We start from the raw sequence: 25,897 nt of genomic DNA, 5'->3' as shown, positions 1-25,897 counted from the left end.
TCCCGGTGTATTCTAAACCGAGGCTTTTCATTCGGAATACCACTCTCTACTTTCACTTTGACCTTTGACGGCTTTGTCGGCCAACAACCTGACATTTAATTTATTTATAAAGATAATATGATTGAAGGTATCGAACCAAAGTATATTCTGCTTGCTGCAGTTTCAGCAATAGTCTCACTATGTACATGGGCCAAATACAGGGGATTTGAATACATTATCAAACATTACAGATGGGTGTTTGTCTGTCTATTCCTGTTGCCAATGTCAGTTTTGTATGATCTTGTTATGTATGTCAGGAACTGGATCATATTCAAACTGAATTCTGCACCAAGGAAGCATGACAGTAAAGTAAAACATGTACAGAATCAGGTATGTTATTTGATATAATTGCATTGTAATCATGTATTTTCCTAATAAAAGTCATGCTAGTCCGTAGTCGTAGGAAGGTGTCACAGAAAAAAAATAAAATAGCCTTTCAAGACGTCATAATTATTTGGACTAGTATTTTTTCCCATCGATTCCCCTTCACATTCTGAGTCGTTTTGCACAGATTTCTGGTGCATTCCTACTGGATAATCATGATAATTTTTTCTTTGATTTTTTAAATTGATGTTATTTGGTCAAGAATATGAACTGTTATGTTTTTTATGTGTATTTGTTCATGAATATATATATATATAAATTGAGTGCAATTTGTAATAATTCTTTAATCACCAATCTTGCAAGGCTGAGAAATGTAAGAACCCAAACATGCATCAACACAGGGGTAAATATTTAGATTTAAGTAGTATTTTTTTTATTCGGAATCACTGAAGAAGCCTGAAATAAACATTATTGGAAATTTAACAATAACTTCATGCCATCCTCTTCTTTGATGAATCCACACATTTAATTTTAACCAAACTTTGTAGGAATAATGAATGGAAGATCTGCAAAAAAAGGATCATCATTTGGTTTCTATGAATAAAAAAATTTCATTCTGATTGGTAAATTTTCATAGAACTTCTCTTGAAACTGCACAGCAAAATTTTGAAACTTTAGGGGATATTTGAAAACAATTATCAAGGGTTATCAAGTCTAAACTTGTCAGAAATTATCTTCTCTTGAGCAATTTAGGGGTACATTTGCCAGGTAAGAAAATCAGGCTCATGGAGCGTTCTTTCTATACAGAAATCATCTAAAATTAAACCATCGGTATATAAAGGTTAACAAAACTGTTATATTGATCGAAAGGCTACATGTTCCACAAAGCGTATATCAGCTGAAGTTTGAGGAGGGATAAGGAGGTCCTGACACAGAAGTGAGAGGACATAATTCCATTATAGGTTCCAGCCTCGGTTCTGGAGAAAGCAAAGAATCAGATCTACTCAAATAGTGTTAGGTTGATTTTCTAAGCCATACATACCGTAATCTTGATTATATTTATCTTAATGTTTTTTAAAATATGTGGTACATGTTTAAAACATAAAAAAAAACTTTTCAGATTCATTAAGCTGGCAACTGTCAGTGTGTTTGTCAAATATGACAGGTCAGTATTATTCCTAAATATTTTAGAGGTTGCTGAACTTAATTTCTGGCTATTCAGGCAAACCGAAGAAGTGCTGCTGGTTGCTGCAAGTTCTTCACTTTTTGGATTCTATACAAAATGAATAAAATAACATGGTTCTTAAACTTTAGTTTAAATAAATGGAAAATAAATGACTCATTATTATATTAGATGAAATTTGATAACAATTTTCCAAATCATTTATTCTACTGCCACTTTTGAGAAGATTCAGTCATTTAACACTTTGGCCATATGTTGTTTCTGCCATATACGTATACCTGTTCTGCCTAGGTAGTATATACATATACATGTTCTGCCTGGGTAGTTTTGGTCCAACATCATATAATATTAATTCCCTTTTGTATCGATGTTTATGGATAAAGAAATTGAAGATGACTACATATAAGTAAGATGTTTGGAATGAAAATGAATGTGATGCACAGTATTTACAAAATGTCACAGCAGGTTAAAAGATAGTTTTCAAAATGTGTAAAAATAGTTAAGCGCCTTAGTCATGTTAGCATTCTTGCAGCAACAAGTTGTAACTTTTCTGATTTATTTAAAAAAAAACTTTTTCCACAACTTTCTCACATTTCACTTGCATGTTCAAAACTAAGATATTTAAGTTTTCTCAGTACAATAGGATATAGTTTAACACTATTTATTATATTTACTATATGTTATTCCGCTTTGTGTCACTCCTAAATGTTATTCCTAAGTGTTTTTTGAGAATGAACTCTTTTTGAAAAATTATTAAAGCTGTTCAAGGAAAAATTAAGATTGTGTGTTGCCATATTTGAGAAAATCTGTTTTCTGTCTGAAATTTTGGGAATTTGGTGTTGATAATGGAACATATTGATATAAAGTTTAGACGCCTGTCTATCATTTTCGATCTATCAAGTCCTTTGCTGACCTATTTGACTTAATGTCTTTTTTGCTTTGTTGGGTTACAATCTCATTGAAATATACCTCAGCCATGATGCCCCTATTTTAGGTTAATCTTTTAAAAAAGAAAATTGAAGTATTTTATATCCTTAATTGCTTGACATACATAGCACATCATCAAAAATACAATCCATAACAATATCAGAACATAAATAAAAACAACTGTTGTGACTGTCCAGTGAAACACGATCAACATTTACTGAGACTCTGATACAGAGCCAGAGTAGTCAGACTCAGGAAGGTCTGATGACTCTGACAATGATGACACTTGATTTGTCTTCTTATGTTGATGGGGTCTCAATTTAGTTGTTATGTGGTCTGTCCCAAAAATCCACCTATTTACCCTGCATTTGCTTGTATTTCTGCTGTTGATATCTGATCAACCACTGCTTGCTAATTTGACGATGGGTCATCTATCTCAATAGGCTTGGCTTCTGAGCAGAAGCGAGAACAATTATTTGAAAAATGCATATTGGATCTTCTTACTTTTCTTTTAAACCTCCTGTGCCAACCAAATTCATTAATTAAATAACTGGATTTGATATCTAGTAAGATTTGAGTTTATAATAAGTGATTGAATGAGACTTCTGTTTCCGTGATGAATATTTAAAATATCAACTTGTAAATCAATTTGTATGTTTTGATCAATGAATGTCACTTTGTTGCTTACTTAGTTTGTCTCAGAGACAAACAAATTTCCCCTTTCAAAATTAATAAACATTTGTTAGCATTTGGAGAAATTAAAGTTAATATGATTGAAAAATATAAAACATTATGTATTGTAAAATTTGATAAATTATGGATAACCTCATGTTACTGATGCTCCTACCTGCTTGATTTGTTCTGACACCCTCTAATACACTTTTAAAATTTGTACTTATTATCACAACAATCAGAAAATCTATGTAAGTTTTATTTGCACCTGATTCCTAATTCATTTTCCTCTTAATAATCATAACAAGGACAATGGACGATAAAACTGTTACTTTTTGAGTCTGAACATTCTTATGACACTGCAATAAAATGAATATTTGGAAAAAATGAGAATTTAAACAAATGGGCGTACCAGATCTCTTTCAACTTTAATAAAAATAAAGCTATGACCAAAGATACTTTTAATATAGTGCTTAATTGGTATATATGGTCGAAACAACCAAGGCCGAACTTGTTCCATTGCCGAATCTTCTTGTTTCCCTACTGCCCACAGGTTTTCAAACTTCTTTGGTTCGCCTTGGCTTAGTGACATAGAACCAATGGCTTATTATGGAATTTAGAAATTCAGTCAGTCAAAGGAATGGGCATGTTATATCTCAGTAGAATAAAGGATTCTTTAAAGTGGTAATCAAATTTGATCAAAAAAAAATCATATAACTATTTTTGCAATTTGGGTAAATGTTTGCCAATGGCCATGCATGATATTGCCTGTCATAGTTTCCTTTTTGTTTAGATTTGATTTCTTACTTTTTATATGACAGCAAAAAATTTTGCGGTTGTATACTGGTATCACGTCGTCGTCGTTCGAAGACATTTGGTTTCCGGACTATAACTTTAGTATTAGTAAATAGAAATCTATGAAATTTAAACATAAAGTTTATAACCACAAAAGGAAGGTTGGGATTGATTTTGGGGGTTATGGTCCCAACAGTTTAGGAATTAGGGGCCAAAAAGGGGCCCAAATAAGCATTTTTCTAGTTTCATGACAATAACTTGTGGAACAGTGTATGGATCTCTCTGAAATTATACCACAAGTTTCCATACCACGAAGGGATGGTTAGGATTGACTTTGTGGGGTTATGGCTCAAACCGTTTAGGAATTAGGGGCAAAAAAGTGAGAAAAAACAAGGGTGTCCTGGTTAATGGACCATTACTTAAGTACAAATTACAGTGTAAGGGAGGTAATTCAAACACAACTTTGAATTACCTCCCTTCCACTGCTTTTAAATTATGTATAAAGAAATGGTGTATTGTCTTGAAGTGATTAGCTGTCAATTTATTTTTAGAAGTTGCTATTTTAATAATTTTAAAAATGCTGATTAAGGTAAATTAATTTTAGCTATGATTATGTATGTCATTTTCTATTTTAAGACTTTTATGATGTATTTAAATGGGTTATTATGGTTGCAAACTCCATTGGAAATTTGAATTGAAATTATGACCATGACTGAGGGAAAGAATTTTTTTTTTGGAAAAAGGTGGGGGGGGGGGGGGGGTAAAAAATGGGAGTGGGGGGGACAATTTTTTCTCCTCAAGATTTCAGAAATCAAAAAGATAATCCTTCAATTTTTTTTTTTTTTTTTTAAAAGGGGGGGGGGGGTCAATTCGCAACAGCATAGTGTATTGCACAAAAGCAAACAATTGAATATAAATTCAAATCATATAACCAATTCTAAGTTCTTTGACTACAGTTATTCTGTGTCAGAAGCCTATTATGTCAAATATTGAATAACAATCCAAATTCAGACCTGTATCAAGCGTGAATATTGTGTCCATTTTTGCCCCAACTGTTCAGGGTTGGACCTCTGCGGTCGTATCCAGCTGCGCTCGGCGAAGCAATTTATTATCACAGTGTTATAAGGTCTGTACATTTTGATTTGAGTGTTTAGGATTTCATTTGATTTTGCATATACAAAGGTATCATAGTGGTCAAGATATGATCATATATATTGAAATTTTGGCAAGTGAGCATATAATGGGCGAATAAAGATGTTTGATTTCCCTACAGCATGCAGTGCAAGATCAAATTTCCTCGTCCACATCTCACAAATACTAACCATTCAACAATACTTTCTAAGTGCATATGAAATCTTATTATGCATGTTATGCAACAAAACCAACCAAGATTATTTGCTTGTATTTGCTTAATTTAGCTGCTTCTTTTATATGGATAGGGTGAAAATTATATTCATTGAGTATTTCATAGCGAACTTTTACAGTCATGTTTATTAATGTTATTATAAATATTGAGCCTTGTGGTATGATTGCCATTAAGACAACTATTCACCAGAGTCCAAAAGGTTTGGATTTATTTTGGTCACCGTATGTGTCAGTGGACATAGTCATTATACATCATGCATAGAATTAAACATACTTTTTATTTATCACAGAATTCAGGTTTTTTCACTATCCTTTGTAAACTGATTTCCATCTGTCCATCCTCTTAAATTGGCTGGGTCTATTCTCACTGGAATGATATTTACAGTATGTGACAGTTTTTGATATCATTCATTCATTTTTCAAGTGATTGCTTAATATTTATATGAATGTGCTTGTTAATGTGGACTTGTTTGTCCTTAAAAGGTTAAGGAGTGGAAGCAAAATGGTTGTAAAACAAAAATGTGTACAGCACGCCCACCATGGGCTACAGTCAGCTTTAGACAAGCGCTATACAAAAAACAGATGCAAAACATAGAAGTGAATTTAATTGACATTTTGGACATTAATGAAGCCAAGCAGACAATAAGAGTTGAACCATTAGCTACAATGGGACAAATCACAGCCTTCCTAAATCCCCTTGGATGGACTCTTCCTGTGTTACCTGAGCTGGATGACCTAACTGTTGGTTTGTATGAATACAATGGCAACTTTATAATCTGATTTCTTAACTTTAGAACTATTATCTAAATATTCTCAAATAACACTATCTGCCTTTACATCTTAGGTTAGTTCTTTGTGATACTTTTTGACCTGTTTTCATAAAAATAGCTAACTGGGTGCATTTGTTTGTAATTGGTTAATTTATTTACCTTTAAATATATTCAGTATAGTTTAAATTTCATGTTGTATTTCTTTTCAATTTATTTTAAATTTCACTTCAATAGCAGTTTTAATGACTAACTGTAAACCAATTTATTTTTGTGTTCAGCCCATTGTAGCTGACTTAAAGCTGATTTATAAAAGAAAATATCCCAAGTTTGACATATTTTCAACAATTTATATTCTTAATTTTTCATTTTGCGAAAATCTTGTAAATAAATCACACAAGAAAAATTAGTTGATTTACTGTATATGTATATTATAAACACATATGTCTGTATTCCTGGAACAGATTTCACTCTATAAGGTGCTATAAAATAGTGTTCTTCTACAAGTTCTGAATTATACAAGAATAATTGTTTCTAATTTAATCTATTATAATTTTTATTAATGGTCAGTGGTCTGATTCCCATGGTCAAAGTTAAAAGTTTCATACCCATTCATCTGACTTTCTAATCTCTACCAGCAGGGAGTCTGATAAGAGGTTGTAATATGTCCAATCATGGAAGTAAAAGTCAATATAATACTTCCATGATCAAATGGATTAATTATTTTTTGCAATTTGATATCTCCTAAATTTTAGGATGTAGTTTGGGGTTTGTCCTATAACTGGTAATATAGATTTAACGATAAATTTTTCCTAGCTTTCTAACAAATAAAGCTTATCTGGGTTTTTTGTCTTTCCTGCGACATTCTTGTCGCGGAGGGCAAGACATAGGTGTTCCTTTACGGCGACAATGGCAGCAGTTTTCTGCTTCAGTTAGGAACTACTTGTGATAGATCATTGATATTTTATATGAAGTTGCATTACTACCAGTACATATCAGTTTGATGGCTAATTTGAGGCCCTGGCCCCTAGGTCATGGTCCAGTGACTTTGAACTAATCAGCAGTTTTCAATATTAAGTTTTCTGCTTAAGCCAGTTTGATTGGAACTGCTTGTGATAGATCAATGATATTTTCTATAGATTTGCATAACTATCAGTTCATCTCAGTTTGTCAACCACAGGCAAGACATATCTCTGTGTCGACAGGTTATTTTAATGCATGTACAGTAATCAAGATATGCCATAGATTAACTGGAATATACTTTAATATGTGAATATCTATGGTAACTGTTATTTTTGCCATAAAATTTTTCCAAAAGGATATTGGAAATATTCTATATTGTGCCAAAAGTTAATACAAAGTAGAATTTCAGTCCCTTTTTAGCTCACCTGGTCCAAAAGGCCAAGTGAGCTTTTCTCATCACTTGGCGTCCGTCGTCGTTGTCATCCGTCGTCATTAGCTTTTACAAAAATCTTCTCCTCTGAAACCACTGGGCCAAATTTAACCAAACTTAGCCACAATCATCATTAGGGTATCTAGTTTAAAAAATATGTCCGATGACCACGCCAACCAACCAAGATGGCCGCCATGGCTAAAAATAGAACATAGGGGTAAAATGTAGATTTTGGCTTATATCTCTGAAACCAAAGCATTTAGAGTAAATCTGACATAGGGTAAAACTGATTATCAGGTCAAGATCTATCTGCCCTGAAAATTTCAGACAATTCTGACAACCTGTTGTTGGGTTGCTGCCCCTGAATTGGTAATTTTAAGGAAATTTTGCAGTTTTTGGTTATTATCTTGAATATTTTTATAGATAGGGATAAACTGTAAACAGCAGTAATGTTCAGCAAAGTAAGATCTACAAATAAGTCGTCATGACCAAAATTGTCAGTCGACCCTTTTAGGAGTTATTGCCCTTTAAAGTCAATTTTTAACAATTTTTCGTAAACTTTTGTTATCTTTTACAAAAATCTTCTTCTCTGAAACTACTGAGACAAATTTAACCATACTTGGCCTTAATCATTATTAGGGTATCTAGTTTAAAAAGTTTGTCCGATGACCCCGCCTTCCAACCATCATGGCCACCATGGCTAAAAATAGAACATAAGGGTAAAATGCAGTTTTTGGTTTATATCTCTGAAACTAAAGCATTTAGAGCAAATCTGACAGGTGGCAAAAATGTTCATCAGATTTAGATTTATCTGCCCTGAAATTTTCAGACGAATCTGACAACCCGTTGTTGGGTTGCTGCCCCTGAGTTAGTAATTTTACAGAAATTTTGCAGTTTTTTGTTATTATCTTAGATATCATTATAATATCTAATATCTAATACTATTAATTATGATTTTAACCTTATTTTACATGATTTCCAAAGCATCAGTAAATACAGGTGAGCGACACAGGCTCTTGAGAGCCTCTAGTTCTTAAAGCATATAAATTAGGTTGCTGTCTTCTTGACTTCTCCATTTATTCATATCTGCAGAAAATCAAATAAAAATAATTTCTTATTTTCGTCAATTTTCTGTAAAATTGCATTGCATTATCTGTGTTCAAATTAAGATGGAATAAACATTACAGCAACTTTTTTACCTGTCTGGAATGGATATCCCGGGTGCGGGATTTTCTCGTTGTGTTGGAGACCCATTGGTGGCCATTGGCTGTTTTCTGCTGTTTGGTCGGGTTGTTGTCTCTTTGACACATTCCCCATTTCCATGCTCAATTTTGTATGATGTCTTAGTTATAAATTTTCTGTGGCCTAAATGAGAAACCACATGACTAAAACATTGTAACTGTCTATTAGAAACTTATTTTTATCATAGATTCCCCAGCCCTCTATATTTTTAGAATTTTATTTGTATCATTATGTTTTATAACTTTAGGTGGGTTGATTATGGGAGTTGGCATAGAGACATCATCTCATAACTTTGGTCTATTTCAACATTGTTGTGTGGCATATGAGATTGTTCTAGCAGATGGCAGCGTGGTCACATGTTCAAAGGTATTTCATTTACCTTAGTGTAACAAAGTATAGGATTTAAGAATATCTTTCAGATGAACTTGTCTTTTGATGTTTGGAGTTGTAAAATATAGGGTCCTAATCATAAAATATATTATTAGAATATTAATATTGTAATATTTATAATATGGAATTAATATTCCTTATTTCACAGATATGCTGAGACTTTCACACCTTATTTAGCATATCCGAAAGAGAGATACCTATACTTTGGATTCACATTCTTCTCTTCGCACACCTAATCCTTATAAACATTTGAAGAATTTGAAAAATATTTTGAAATGTACTTAATTTTTGGATATGTAAATTAAGTTGTTGCCTTAGAAAAATTCATCTTTTCATTTAAAATTGGAAAGTAGAATTATGAAGCACTACAATACCTACACTGAATGATAACTCAAAATAAGGTAAAACTGATAACTACAAATACTTATTTCAGGAAGAAAATTCAGATCTGTTTTATGCAGTTCCTTGGTCCTATGGAACACTTGGATTTCTTGTCTCAGCTACGATCCAGATTATTCCAGCTAAGAGGTATCTGAAGATGGAGTACATTCCTGTTCATTCCAAGAAAGATATTGTTGAAGTGTTTGCCAATGAAACAAACAAAGGAAAAGAAAACATGTTTGTGGAAGGATTGGTGTATTCTGAAAACTCAGCAGTAATTATGTTGGGAAACATGACTGATACTGCTGAACCAGACAAGGTATGAAAAAAACCTTTTGTAAATAAAAGGAGGGGTAGGAGAGAGTCTCATCCTGAGTTCCGGAGAAAATAAATACAAAATCCTGAATTTCAGTGAAAATAATGTGTCAGCTCCCACATCACAATATAATTAAATCCCAATTTCCTGATGATTAAACTGGCTAATCCTGAATTCCAGTGTATTAAACAGATCAAGCCTGACTTCCTGATAAAATGTACTTCCTCCCTCATAAAAAGTGACAAAACATTACTGATATGTTTTTCCTGTATAGAATTAGGTGTTTTAGAGTGGACCTTTAATAGTCTGTTGAATTTATGTCCTGAATTTATGCCGATTTAATCCTTTACATATAGTACAGACATATGTCTTTGGTTGAATACTATTTATTCCTATAAATTCTTTCTTTCCAAACTATTAACAGAAACAGAAATTCATTCATTAGAATTCAACTGTTAGAATATTTTTGTTATAGTGCAAACTAAAACTTCAAAAAGTGTTTTAGCTCGAAAGTCTTTTGGATAAGCAAAGTAAATGGGATGTACCAGTAATCAATCAGAAGCTAGCTTAAATTACCAAGTTAATAAAGAGCACACATGAATAAGGATCTCCTTGATGGGTGAAAAGGCATATTCGTTTGGGCAAATACCACGGGAGAGATGTTTAAAACAGACATTTTTGTGCATGCATCCCAGCAGTGGTGAAAAGGAAATACTGTAAACTGGGAAATTTTTCGCGCTGTCTTTTATTTGGAGATTTATTTACACAATCTCTATTCACCATTTGGAATTCGCGATTTTCCGGCGGCCTATAAAATATTTTTATAAATGGTTTAGAAATAGAGCAGCTTTACATATGTTTTAAATCAAGTGATAAAATTAATCCTAAATCTTTTTTGTCGGTTCACTTATGTTAAAGTATATTGAAAGTTATGCTATGTTTGCTTGTAAAAACACATACACAGTAAAAAGTAGAAAAGAAGACCTAAGAGTGAATTAAATGCTGGCAGGATTAATGCTAATTTATCGATCTTTTGATCTGATTAATCTGTGTAGCAGATACAATGATGTAATAAGTTTTAAAACTGATTGACAGGTGTTATTTACATATCTGTAACAAGTGTTGTTTATATAACAATAACCCTATTGTCCGCTTGCTTGAGATGTTTTCCATGTTAATAAGATAAACTTGTCGTCTGTAAAATCGGTGTTATACAGTGGTCCTCTACATATCCTATTCATATACGTACATGTATGGTCTTCATCTTATGAATAGAGTTTCCTTGAAATTTTCGCAGTCGTTTTATTTTCGCATTTCAATTCTTACCTTGAAAATAGAGAAAAATAAAACTGTCACAAAAATTTCTGTTTACAGTATATAGAAATTCACTACCTGTCAACCACTCAAAACTCAGGATACTTATACCGTATAGCGGGTTATTTTCGCTTATTTTTGCGGATAGAACAAAATCGCCAAAATAAATTCTGCCAATTTGAAAGTGCACATGCAATGATATTGATAAAAGTTTTGAATCCGTCAAAAATAGTAACTGCCAAATTATTTGGTATACCTTAATCAATAAAATCGCGAAATGTAACACCCGCGAAAATAACCCGCTATACGGTATAAGGTGTAATTATTCAGGATATTCCCTCTTGAGATCCTACTGTCAAAAGATTTCCATAGGGGTATGAATTCTAAAATATCTGAAGCAAAGTTTATTCATAACATGCAATAGAATTTTGAATTCTACAAGTAGTAAAACACCACAATTAGAATTCCATGGATTTTAGAACAGAAATTTTAGTGTAAATTCTTTTCTGTAAACTCCTCATTGAACAAAAATAGATTTTAAGGGGTCCCTCGGGTGTTAGAGAATTGAAAGTTCTAGAATACTGAGTGAGCACACAGCTTAATTATACCCCACTCTAGGAGCGGGAATGAGGGAGGCTATATTGCAATCACTTTACTTGTCTATGAGTTCGTTTGTACGCTCAAAATTTTGTCAGGTACTACTGAACAGAATGATTTCATAGCTGGTCAGCAGCTTGATAGTGATCACTTGTAATCTGTGGGCTCTTTTATAGGTCTGTCAGGCACCTTCTTCCTGTTATCCCATATTTGAATTATGAGTGGGGGAATGCTCAGCATGACAACCAAATACTAATTGTTTTCTAATTTAAAATGTAGTTTGCTTTCAGTAAAGAACTCTTCTGTTTATCAGTTATATTTATAAATTTAATCAATGAAACTTTATTTTCAGATAAACCCTATTGGATATTTCTGGAAACCTTGGTTCTTTAAGCATGTTGAAGATTTTCTGGAATCTGGTTCTGCTGTAGAGTACATTCCACTGAGACATTACTACCACAGGCACAGTCGTAGTATTTTCTGGGAAATTCAGGTAGTAATCAAATAGGATTTTGTAAGCAATTATGACATAAAGGTGCTTTAATTCAAAATCTTCTAGATAGAGCTGTCTTGATATAATGGATTCAGTACCCAAGTTTTATTCAGACATTATGAGGTAAATTGGGTTACTGGAAAGTTTGAAACTTCTTTTAAATACTTGCAAAACTGTGAAATATTTTTATCAACCAATATGGGTAAATGGGATGAGAATTATTACCAGATAAAGAAAATGTTGATGTAATAGAGATCTAAAACATAATTCCACCAAAAAATCTGACACTATAACTTACTTTGCCTTATGAAATGTTGCTTTCAATTGATAAGACCACACATTAAATGAACTATTATAATTAAATTATTCACTGATGTCAATTTTCATTATTTTAGAAGAATTATTTGTTGAATATTTTGTCATATATTTTTATTTTTACATTTATATACATGTATGTAAAGAGTTTGTTCCTGTTATCTATTTCCAAAATGAAGAGATATTTCTTGTATTACACTGAACAGTTCATGATGTGAATAAGTGATATGATTAATGTCATAATTTGTTTGACCTATCCTGCAATGTAATATGAAGTTGTTACCTTTATATTGACTATATTATTTAATTCCATTCTGAAGCTTTCATAATCTTGAAACATCGGATGCCTGAAGCAGAACTATGCAGTCAAACTGTTTAGGTGTCAAAGACAAAAAGTGTTGCTGAATTTTCTATTTAACCATAAGAGAAATAGGTTTAACAACTTATGAGAATTGGGTATTGCTTGATATAAACTCTTGTTATTGAATTTCAAAAATAATAATGAACTAGCCAAAGGATTCTTTATTATGATATTGAAATTAAGTAACTCAAGTTGATATCAAGCGATAAATGGTTAGACAGACGGATTGATCTAAAGCTTTCTTTAAATGAACCATTCCCTCTTCAAATTTAAAAATTCTATGATCATTCCATATGAAAATGACTTTTGTACTTTAATATGATAAGATTTAAGAATGAATCAGTATTTTTTCAATCGGATAATAGTTAAGTTATACACATGTATGCTCTGAAATTAGTGGGAAATTAATTTTGTAATGTGGATCTTATTGCTGTTTTCATGTATTTTTAGGATATCATTCCTTTTGGAAACCATCCAGTTTTCCGTTATCTATTTGGATGGACTGTTCCTCCTAAGATATCTTTATTGAAATTGACACAAGGGGAGGCAACAAAACAGCTTTACGAGAAATATCAGATTATACAAGACATGCTTGTTCCTATGAATGATCTTGGTGATGCTTTAAAAGTCTTCCATAATGAAATTGAAGTAAGTGAAAAAGTCATGTGTTAAGTACCGTATACCGAAACAATTTTAAATCAGAGATTTTTATGAACACAAGAATACTATAATATTTTGCTGAAAAAGTGTATGAAAATAGATTCTTCAATGCATCCAGTGAGAAACAAATTTTCTGTATTTAAGGTAAATTTTCAAATTTTGAAAGCCTGAGGCTTGACAGGCATTATTTTTCTAGTGAATAATCATATTTTATCTGTGTGACATCATTAGATATGGTCACCTTTTCTGTGCAATTAAAATAGCAAAACCACAGAGAACAGCAAAGATATTTGATATAATTATTGGATTTCAAGGAAACTGCTTAGGAATAAATCACCAATCATGCAGTTGTTTGTTTTAAAAAACAAACAACTAAGAAAAAAAAACTACCAACAGTTTAAAAATTGTAAAAAACCAAACTTCAAACAGTTTTCAAATGGTAAAAAACAAACAAACTATTGCTTACAAATTATAAAACCCCACAAAAAATGCTGACAAACAGTAAAACACTGACAACAAACTGTTTTGCAAATTATAAAATCCCAACTGTTTGCAAATTATTAAAAATGGAAAACCAACAGTTTGCAAGCAACTTACATTTTTCTTTTATAAAAAAATCAAAATCATTTCTACATCAAGTTGTGCAGTGAGGTTTATATCTGAAAACTGTGCTCTTGGTTATATGTATAAGTATTAGTATTGTTAACCAATTAACCATCGAAAAGACCAAATATTGAATACCAAAACATTTAACAGGTAATCCGAGATTTTTTTCAATTATGATAAATGTGTAATGAAATCACTAAATAACGATGTTAAATTTTAAAATGATCCTAAATTAAATGAATTGTTGAGTAAATCGATTACTTGATTAACACTGAAACATTCCAATTCTACACAATTAATTAGCACATACAATGTACTCACCTTCAACTTGGTCCAAACTGTAAAGTCATAATTAACATGGTATTATAGGTGTGTATTATAAATATACATTCAGACAATTGTTAATGATCAAAGTTTACAATTTAGTTCATGATTTCACTTTAACTTTAAAATATAAATGTAAAAATGTCATCCACATAATGACCACATTCAAGGCTTGGTCATATTTTCAAACGAAATGCTGATTAAAGAATTGTGAAATGCAAATTGAATGTTTATGGTCTTACCAGTAACATGCAGATATTGACAATACAGAATGATCTAGGAAAAGACATCATGATAAACTTCAGTGCATTGTATCACATATGTAGCCATGCATTGGTAATATACTGCAGATAATGTCTTTTAACATCAACTTTAATACCTGTTAACCTCTTAATCAATGGAAAGTTTATCCAAGTAACTGGTTAGGTTTAAATTTTTGATTTAACATCTCTAATAAATATATCAATATTTCAAAATTATAATTTTCTTAGATGATACAACATGGTTGAATGTCATTTGGATCACCATAGCCTATATTTCTGCTTGGTTGACTTCTGGTACAATTTTACATCTTGGTCTGTATCTCAGACTTATTTACTTACCTTCTGTGCTGGATGCCAACAGGTGTGAAGGGCAGAAAAAACAAAGATCTACTTTAGTCGATTGTTGACAGTTTGTATCTCAAAGTCGTTTTATAATTTAAATTGTTCCATATGGTAGAAAACTAAACCACAGGACTTTGGTCATGTTTAAGGGGCATTTTACTGCTTCTTTTTTCACATTTAAAAATGATGACATACATTTTATGTTTTGATGGCTCATCTTGAGTTCTTTATTATAAAGTCCAGTATTTAGCTTTTTCACATTATTTGATGGGCATCCAAGTTTTCAGACATTTCATTTTGTTTTTTTTTAATTAATTTTACAGATGTACCCCCTTTGGCTGTGTCCCTTTAAGCTTTACAACTTACCAGGAATGATTCACCCACAAGGGGCTTCTGATGAGATGTATGTTGATATAGGAGCATATGGAGCCCCGAAGACAAAACAGTATGAAGCCAAAAGAACAACAAGAAAGTTAGAGGCTTATGTTAGCAAGGTTAATGGGTGAGTATGATGTATGACTTGGTTATTCAAATTATGCATTTTTTCATGAATTTACAGTTGTATTAAAATGGAGTATGAGGTAAATGTTAATATATCTGAAAATTTATGGGAGTATTCTGATCTTCTATAATGGCAGTGAAATTTGCAAATGCCAATTTGGGAGGGGAGAAACACAAATGTTCTTATGCTATATCTTAATGCTTTTTGTTATTTGGGAAATTTGAATTGATAGATTTTCAATAGTTTCTTTTTACACTCTAGAGCTTGACATATTGTATAACACCCTGTCTATTGTTGAAGACTGTGTTGACCTCTAGATGTCTTTTGGTTGATTGTGATGTTAGGTTTCTGTCTCATTGACATATACAACACATCTCTTTTTATTCGTATAATATAATCATTTCAAAATTATTGCTTGTGGATTTATAGTATGATTTTTGATATAGATTTCAGATGTTATATGCTGATACCTACATGACAAGAGAGGAGTTTTACGACATGTTTGATCATACGTTATACAACAAGATGAGGGATGATCTACCTTTCTGTAAACAAGCTTTTCCTGAGGTGTACGATAAGATAAACAAGAAAGTTAGAGCATAATGAATAGTCTTGTTAGGGATATAGTTATTTTGTTATTTTAGAATTACCATGTATTTACAAATCTCATCACACACAGCCAAAAATAACAATTACCTTGGTAGATTTTAGAATTTTGAAAATAATAACATTGAAACTAAGTATCTGCAAAATGTCATATATACCAGTCAGGTCTGACTTTGAAAAGAAATGACTGAAATGAATACCAAAATTCAGTCAGATTAGAATTGAATTTATTTCAAGATCAGACATTTTCAAAACCCTTTTTGCAGAAATTGACAGTTTTGGTCTTATATATTTCTATATTTTGGTTTACTGCATTCTGATTGCCAAGCTTTCCTGGTAAGAAAACTGATACTTGGTTATATATTATATTTTCTTAGGGCCCTCCAACGGCGTTTTGCATTTGCACCGATTTTTTCTTTCACTTGCGCCGATTATTTTTTTCATTTGCGCCGATTGTTTTACAGGTGAAAACTATATTTATTTATCATTATAAACCTCTTACGTTAGCCAGTTATACATATGTTATTAATTATCAATTAAAACATGCATATAACTGTTGCCCCATGCCCACAATGGGGAGGTGGAAGTAGGATTTCAAGCAACACAAGTCAATTTTGAGGTTAAAAGCACTCTGTTTACATCCACTTAAATAACTGAGTATAGCAATAAAATATCAAATGATATAAAAATCTATTTACAGCCTTTAAAATATCAAAGGACAATAAAACCTCTTTATGCCATGAAAAAAGCACAGCACTAAAATGCAAAAAGGAACAAATGGAACTTGAAATTATTGAATCGGCGCAAATGAAAGATTAAAAATTTATAAAATCGTCACAAATGTCATATGCCACCTCCAAATTACAGTTTTTATGCCCCGGGTCATATAAAGCTAATTATTGCTAATCACAACTGACATGATACTATTGATCAAGTTTAGACGATTTACATCTTTATTTGATAACTTGTCAGCAAATATTAAAACCTTAAATTAAATTGTGTTTTGAAAAAAAGAAGTTTTACTATTTAAAAATGTGCTTTTATTTACTACACAATATGCATGTGATCAAGTTTGACCCCTTTAAATGTACATGATTAATTCCTTAATTATTAAAACATATCTGCAAAGGATATCAACAACTCAGATATGAAAAAAATAGAACTTTAAATTGAATTGTGTTGAAAAAAAAGTTTTTCACTGTTCAAACTTGTGTTTTTATTTACTACACAATATGCATGTGTTCAAGTTTGACTCTTTTACAAGTACATGATTAATCCCTTAATTATAAAACATATCATCAAATAGTATCAACAATTTAGATTTTGAATTAAATTGCATTGAAAAATGATTTTTCACCATTCAAACATGTGCTTTTATTTACTACACAATATGCATATGTTCAAGTCTGACCCATTTACATATCATGATTAATCCCTTAATCATTAATCATAAAATATATCAGCAAGGGATATCAATAATTTAGTTTTGAAAATTAAAACTTTAAATTAAATCGTATTAAAAAAAAAATGTCTTTATTCAAACATCTGATTTTATTTACTACACAATATGCATGTGTACAAGTTTAACCTCTTTACTAATCCTTTTATTATAAAACATATCAACACAGGATATCACATTTAGATTCTAACTCAAACTTTAAATTACATTATGTTGAAAGAAGATTTTTTTCACAAGTTGAACTTATGCTTTTTATCTTGCCTCGATAAAGTGGAAAAATTGAAACTTGAAATTCTGTTTCCAACGGAATCGATGGCTTAGCCTTAACAATGTATTAATTTGTGATTTGGTTAGTTTAAGGGAAACCTCTATTGGTAGGTCAATGATATTTGGTATGCAGTTGTATAAGCACATATAAATTCCATGGAGATTATTTGGCCCTGCCCCCTCAGTCACAGTCTATTGACTTTGAAACTTTAAATGAGTTTACGTGTTAAAATTTGTTATAAGGTCATTTAAAGGGGAATCACAAGTAACAGGTCAATGATATTTGGTATGCAGTTATATTAGCATTGGCACATCTTTATTTCCATGGAGATTATTTGGCCAGCCCCTCAGTAATGGTCTATTGACTTTAAAAGTTTTGCATAGTTTACTTGTTAAAATTTGATAAGGTTAGTTTAAGATGTCAATGGTATTTGGTCTTCAATTGTATTATCATTTGCATGTCTCATTTCCATAGAGATTATATGATTATATATGTTTGGCATAGTTTACATGTCCAAATATTGCCATGTTAATTTCATCAATTTCATTATACTATCAAAATTACATAAACGCGAGACAAATCTCTGTGTCAACTTTTATTTTTTATTTTACATGATAAAGTGAAAATCTACCAACGTTTTATTATATAATGAAATATGATAAACACAGCTTAAAAACTCATGTATGATTGACTCATGATATACTATTTATTGTCTTGTGTTTGGAAGCTGTGCAAAAGTATTGTATTTAAAAAAATTTAAAAGTCACCTGCTCACTGTATGCCAATCACTTTGTCAATTTTCAACAAGATTGGGACGTAGTAATATAGTTCTTTTAAAAAGTTTTACATAGGACCTAATAAAATACAAAACTGCAATTACCAAATTTAATTAGATTTACCATAATTATTGTCATTTCAAAATGTATTTCATGTAAGTGGTGTTCTAACCCAAATTATGGAAATCCAAGGAAAAGTATAAACAATGAAGAGCAATAAATCAAAAATAACACCAGATACAAATACTGAAACCATGAAGGTAAAGTATATCTTGGCTTCTTTGAACCATACTAAGCCTCAATCTTCCTTGGGAAGTTGTAAGTTTTAAAATTACATCTAATGTGATAACTAACATCAATGTCAGTGCTTAATAACAAGAAATAATTTAATTTTGGATGTAACGCGTCTTCTGATTGGCTAACGTTATTTTGTTTATCAGCTCATAGACATAATTTTGTCATGTGACCGTGACGTCATCAAAGTTTTTTCATGGTTTACTCCGGTTTAAAATGGAATTTAGAATTAAATTATAAGAAATGACTGTAATATTTTTTCTGTCTATTCGAAATAACATAAAAAATGTGGTGCACACTTTAAAATAACCCGCTACGCAGGTTATTCAGTTTGCACCACATTTTTTATGTTATTTCTTCATAGACAGAAAAAATATTACAGTCATTCCTTAAATATAAGTTTAAAATTGTTTAACTTTGACCATTTTAAACATCAGTTTTGACAAGAATATTCTTTAAAATGGTTCCAAATTGATATCTGGTGACCCAATTATAATGCCAACCACTAAAACATGGTTTACATATTTTTTTTATTAATTGTTATTGGCTTTGAACTAGCTGTGAGTAACTGTGAGTACTCTCAGATCTATACTTAGTGTCTTTTTTGTTGTTAGGGATGATGTGTTTTTGTTTGATGTTTTTCTTTGTATCGATCTGATAGCATATTTGTTTTTCGTAAATTGTTTTGTTTAAATTAGGCCGTTAGTTTTCTCAATTGAATTGTTTCATATTTTTCATGTCTGGGCCTTTTATAGCCAACTATATGGTATGTTTTTCTCATTGTTGAAGGCCGTACGGTTGCCTATATTTGCTTACATCCACTTCATTTTTACTTTGGTGGGTAGTTGTCTCATTGGCAATCATACCACATCTTCTTATTTTTATATAGCATATTATAGGATAAGATAATTAAACATTTGAATAATCATCTATAACTACAGAACCTTTTTTTTTTATCACCAAAACAACATATATAACCCCAATATAAGTGACGAATCATTAGGAAAAAGAACTAAGATCAACTATTATTGGTGATTTTTTGGGGAGTTGCAGAGCATTTGAGGACCAAATAGTGGTCAATTGATTTTTATGTCAATCCTCAGTTTTCTTAATATTTTCAAGCAATTGCGATTGGGACATGTACACAAATCTACGTGTACCTTGGAAAGATATCAATTTAAAAGTATATTTTAACAGCTTTATAAATCATATTTTTAGCTTATATTTTTTTGTTTTCATCTTTTTAACCACACTTGTAAATATTTGATATCATTCCTAAACAAAATTTAACTTTTACCTTTACCTTATGTCCCTTTCCATGATAAAAAATTAATCAGATTGAAATTACACATTTGGCATATTGGTACCACTTAAGGGAAACTAGTTTTTTGGGGGCTTGTTTGCCAGTTTAATTATTTTATGTTTGATATTGTATATTTTGTAATGTGATAACCTGTTTTATTGTCTCGCCTGCAACTTTTGTTGCAGTATGCAAGACATAGTATTACTATCCGGCGGCGGTATAAACTATTTGTATAAAGTTTTATATTTCAGAAGGTACAAGACCTGGATGCTTCAAATCCTGTATGCAGATACCTTATGTTACAAAGTTTCCGTCAATTATATGTCCATTGTCTTTGACCTCATCTTCATGATTCAGCGACTGCTTGAAAAAAAATTTGAGTTTTCTTGTCATGTGAATTTCTCACTTATTATGAGTAATAGGATAACTATATTTGGTATAGGTGTTCCTTGCAGCATCTACATAAAATTGAGAATGGGAATGTGTCAAAGAGACAACAACCCGACCATAGAGCAGACAACAGCCGAAGGCCACCAATGGGTCTTCAATGCAGCGAGAAACTCCCGCACCCAGAGGCGTCCTTCAGCTGGCCCCTAAACAAATATGTATTCTAGTTCAGTGATAATGGACGTCATACTAAATTCCAAATTATACACAAGAAACTAAAATTAAAAATGATACAAGACTAATAAAGGCCAGAGGCTCCTGACTTGGACAGGCGCAAAAATGCGGCGGGGTTAAACATGTTTTTTGAGATCTCAACCCTCCCCCTCCCAGACAGAGTTGACCTGACCTAGACCTCATTTCATGGATCAGTGATCAAGGTTAAAGTTACATGATTAGGTCCATTTGTCAAATACTATAAGCAGTAGGTCAACTATATTTGGTGTATGGAATGATTGTAATGGGTACATGTCAGTCTGGCAAGTTTCATCCGACCTTGACCTCATTTTCATTGTTCATTGTTCATTGGTCAACGTTACGTTTTTGTATTTTGGTCTTTTTTTCAAGTACTATAAGCAATAGGTCAACTATATTTGGTGTATGGAATGATTGTAAGGTGTACAATTCTGTCTGACAGGTATTATCTGACCTTGACCTCATTTTCATGGTTCATTGGTCAGTGTTAAGTTTTTGTGTTTTGGTCTGTTTTTGAAATACAAATAGCAATAGGTGAGCTATATTTGGTGTATGGAATAATTGTAAGGTGCACATGTCTGTCTGGCAGGTATAATCTGGCCGTGACCTCATTTTCATTGTTCATTTGTCAATGTTAAGATTTTGTGTTTTGGTCTGTTTTTCGATTAGCATACACAATAGGTCAACTATATTTGTAAGGTGTATATGTCTGTCTGACACAATTTATCTGACCTTGACCTCATTGTCATAAATTTTTTAAAATGTTAAGTTTCTGTAATGCTTTTAGTAAAACCTTTATCTTCAAGACTTTCAACATAAAATCAATGGTCAGTAAAGCAGGCGAGACATTTCAGCATGTGCACTCTTGTATTATCATAATACTATAATACTAGTAGTTCTTTCATTTTGAATATTGTAATATTATAATGTTATAATTGTATTGCCTCGACTATTTATTGTTAATAAATATTGTCTATTATTTATAATATTGTATTATTCAAATGCTGTGATTCGTCAATTCATTTGGGACATAGCCCATATTCAACGTAATAGCATAATAGCAAAAGAGAGCAAAAATGGACTAAAATAAAGTATATATTGAGTGATCAATATTGACAGGTAAATCACAGTGTTTAAATAATATGATATTATAATGAAATAATTGTTGCCTTTTCATATCAGTCAATATCTGTTTTTATTGACCCTTTTTATGTTGGTATGAAATATTAAAGGAGAAGGTTCACAGGGCCCAAATATGACCCCCTATTTCTAACTTTATTTCATTTAAGGATTTATTAATCATAGCTGAAATAATGACGAGATACGAAACAGGTCTCTTAGTTGAAAATTCATGAATCAGTGTTCTTTTAATGAAGTCACAAATAGCACAACTTTTGCTTTCCTCAAAGTTCAACAAAAACAGATCAATTTCCATTGGCTTTTAGGACTGGAAACATACAGCTCATACATAAAAAAAAGATCTTTTGACATTATGTTTGTTATATCAAACTACATATCTGACATAAATATTAAGTATGTCTTTGTTTCCTAGACAGAAATGTTATTGAAATCAAGACAAATTTGTTAACTTTCAGTATTATATATTTAACCAGTATAAAAAATCTGTGGCATATTAGTGGACTTATAAGTGTGGCGAGGGAGGGGGGCTTCTTAAATTGATAAAGCCAAAAAAAAATGTTTAAATCTTTTCTTTAGTCTGATAGTGATGGAATTAGTCAGTGTCCTCTATCATTTTTATTTTCACTAATATTTTTGCAAGCCAAAAAAAGGGGGCGGGGGAGACATAAGAAATTTTAAACAACAGCCAAATTTGATAGCAGTCATGGAGTGGAATTGAAGTCTCGTAGAGGATTTTAAGCATGCTTTATTTTATCCCTTTGCACTTTGATGACTTGACTGTGGTTATCTTATTGCAGTTTGTTAAAATTTCTGACCACTGAACAGTTTGGTATGATAAAACATATTGTAAATGGGTCAGAATTTTGAATGAAAAGATGAAAAGCAAAATGTTGAGAGAAACACTTATAATCAAGTCACAGTAATCATGATCAAAGACATAATGTTAAAATTTAAATTAAAGTATTTTATGTAACCATGGTGATATTGAGGATGCATTTTATTTTATTTTAAAATGTCCAAAATATGATAGCATAATAAAATTGCACATAAAAAGGTATTGTTATACAAATCCATTTGTTTTTAATTGGTTCAGTAATTGTCAACAAAGAATGTACAGGAATTGTCTAATTTAGGAAAGTATTTGAAATATGCCCCTGACATAACATTTTCTTGACAATCCTTTGAATTTTTTATACATTGTAGTCTTACCTCCCATTGTAATTAAAATTTTTTGTTATAATTTACATATACATATTTCTGATATACCTATAAGCTGTATTGCTCCTCGTTTGAAATAAACTAAACTAAAAAAAAAAAATTGATTTTATGAATGTTAAAAAATGAATTCTGCAATATTTTGTTTCATTTGACTATCATATATTGTAATCAATCTAACTAGAATTGTTGACTATCATATATTATAGTCAATCTAACTAGAATTGTTGACTATCATATATTATAGTCAATCTAACTAGAATTGTTGACTATCATATATTGTAATCAATCTAACTAGAATTGTTGACTATCATATATTGTAATCAGTTTATCTAGAATTATTGACTATCATATATTGTAATTAATCTAACTAGAATTGTAGACTATCATATATTGTAATCAATTTAACTAGAATTGTTGACTATCATATATTGTAATCAATCTAACTAGAATTGTTGACTATCATATATTGTAATCAATTTATCTAGAATTGTTGACTATCATATATTGTAATCAATCTAACTAGAATTGTTGACTATCATATATTATAATCAATCTAACTAGAATTGTTGACTATCATATATTGTAGTCAATCTAACTAGAATTGTTGACTATCATATATTATAATCAATCTAACTAGAATTGTTGACTATCATATATATTGTAGTCAATCTATCTAGAATTGTTGACTATCATATATTGTAGTCAATCTATCTAGAATTGTTTCTTTCCTAGAAAATATGTTTGGACATGTTCAGACATATGTTGTCAAAAATATAACAAAATGTTTAACAGGTGCTAAAGAACCTTTTTGCTTTCAATAGTTAAATAAGAAATTTGAGTATACCAACTTGCCAAAGAATTGTAGGTGTACAGTGTAGCAGTATTTTTTTGAGAGAGAGAGAGTTTTAAGTATTATTTAAAACACAATTTGCTTTTGAAATCAATTTGCTTAGACTTCCAGAAGCAAACTGAATCTGGATAACAAAATTTAGAACATATAATATAAGAATTGCAATTGAAACCAGTAGATTGCACAATCTTCCAAAAGAGGATAAGAGCTGTACACCTTGCAAAACAGATATAGGCAATGAATTCAACTACATATTCAAATGCTCAAATCAAGATGGACAGAAATTATGATCAACATTTGTATCAAATTATTTGGATATGAATCCAATATCAATGAAAAATATGTTGTCTGTATGCTATATGAAGTTGATGTTTAATCTTGCCTTTTTCAGAAATGTGTCATAATATCGTAATATTGTTTTAATTATAGATTGCGGCTACAGTTGTATTTAAATGATACTTGTATTGGTATTAATGTTTTAATTTGCTATATATAGAAATCAACTGTCTTTACTATCAACATATATTATATGTATTGTATATGTATTTATTTTATCCTCTTGTCTCACATTTTTTTACTGAGTATATTAATGAAATCTTCGAAAGGCATATAAGCAGGTACATGTCTCATTGAGTACTTTGCTATATATGTTGAAAGATGGATTGTGCTGACATGACATTTGTACTTAAAATGATGAAATAACCCACATATATTAATAGATTTTTTAAAGTGCAAAATGTGTATTTGGAAACTTCAATTCCCCTTGAAAACATTTCTGATCTGAACAGTAATAATTGATTCATAATTTTAAAAGAAGAAATTGTGATAGAAGACTTCTTTTTCTACCCTTTAATTTGAAAATCAAAAAGAATTTTAAATCAATTGAAAAAAAGGTTGTTGCAAACTTCAAAAACTGACAAAATAGCCTCATTTTGAGATATTGTCATTATCATTTAGATATGATCATCAGTCAATCCAAAAAATATATCTTACTTAGATATGAGATATCTTATATGAAGATGTTGATGTGAGTAAAATAACTTTTTGGATAAAGCTGTTGTAAAATATGGTAATTTTAGATTTTATATTCAGCATTGATATGACATCCCAAATGACATTGTTTTACTTATATATTAGATTTTATCATACTGTAGATTTGCACCAAATCAGAGTAGTAAACTGATGCTGTTTGTAATATTTATCTCATAGTTATATTTTAAAAAATCATGTTTGCTGTGGTACAATTGTCTAGTGTACAAAATTTTTCAGAAAATAGAAATTTTCAGTTATTAACATATAACTAATCCAAATTTCAATAGGTTTAAACTATTTAAATGTGTTTGTGTGCACTGTTTACAGCTTGATGTACATTTAGTAACAACAATAAGATGGATATTTTAGGTATAAATTGATCAGCATTGGAATCACAAGTTTACAAGATGATATACTCATTCCATAAAACAGTATTAAATGAAGGTATTTTTATACAAGATGATTTACTTAAAAGCATTTCTGTTACTGAACTGCTGATATTTGCTAGATTTTATTTACACTTAATGCTTATACTTGTAATATTTATTGTGGTATTTTATGTAATAAATAGAATCATATAATTTGTTTTTGTTTTTCATTATTGAGAGGAATCTGGACTTTCAAATTATAACTTTATTAAACACAAATTACACCCATCAGAGGGTCAAAGGCATAATGACAATTACATGTATAAACAACAATATAATGATGACATTTACATAAAAATAAAACAAATTATTA

The 25,897-nt window shown here is 30.8% G+C and overlaps 1 protein-coding gene across 2 annotated transcripts; it reads left to right on the top strand.

Annotated features, from left to right (window-relative positions):
* Positions 1-56: 56 nt before the first annotated feature.
* Positions 57-25,739, top strand: LOC127708988 (delta(24)-sterol reductase-like). Of its 2 annotated transcripts, XM_052214249.1 has the most exons (9): positions 230-369; positions 1,484-1,528; positions 5,789-6,050; positions 8,955-9,073; positions 9,531-9,797; positions 12,058-12,198; positions 13,325-13,522; positions 15,393-15,571; positions 16,018-25,739. In XM_052214249.1, the coding sequence occupies exons 3-9, from the start codon at positions 5,825-5,827 to the stop codon at positions 16,172-16,174; spliced, it is 1,287 nt and encodes a 428-aa protein (XP_052070209.1). In that variant the 5' UTR covers positions 230-369; positions 1,484-1,528; positions 5,789-5,824; the 3' UTR covers positions 16,175-25,739. The 2 variants fall into 2 exon arrangements, with proteins under 2 accessions (XP_052070206.1, XP_052070209.1); XM_052214246.1 differs by lacking the exon at positions 1,484-1,528 and having other exon boundaries at positions 57-369.
* The last annotated feature ends 158 nt before the right edge of the window (positions 25,740-25,897 follow it).

The sequence above is a fragment of the Mytilus californianus genome, unplaced genomic scaffold (genome assembly GCF_021869535.1).
Source record: "Mytilus californianus isolate M0D057914Y unplaced genomic scaffold, xbMytCali1.0.p SCAF_1, whole genome shotgun sequence".
Lineage (NCBI taxonomy): Eukaryota > Metazoa > Mollusca > Bivalvia > Mytilida > Mytilidae > Mytilus > Mytilus californianus.
The sequence above is the reverse complement of the archived record's forward strand: the minus strand, read 5'-3'. Positions and strand labels throughout refer to the sequence as shown.

Excerpts from the sequence above, each read along its gene's own strand:
- LOC127708988 (XM_052214246.1), top strand. The coding sequence starts at position 118 with ATGATTGAAGGTATCGAACCAAAGTATATTCTGCTTGCTGCAGTTTCA. Across the intron at positions 9,074-9,530 it reads GCGTGGTCACATGTTCAAAG|GAAGAAAATTCAGATCTGTT; the intron begins GTATTTCATTTA and ends TACTTATTTCAG. Across the intron at positions 9,798-12,057 it reads ATACTGCTGAACCAGACAAG|ATAAACCCTATTGGATATTT; the intron begins GTATGAAAAAAA and ends CTTTATTTTCAG.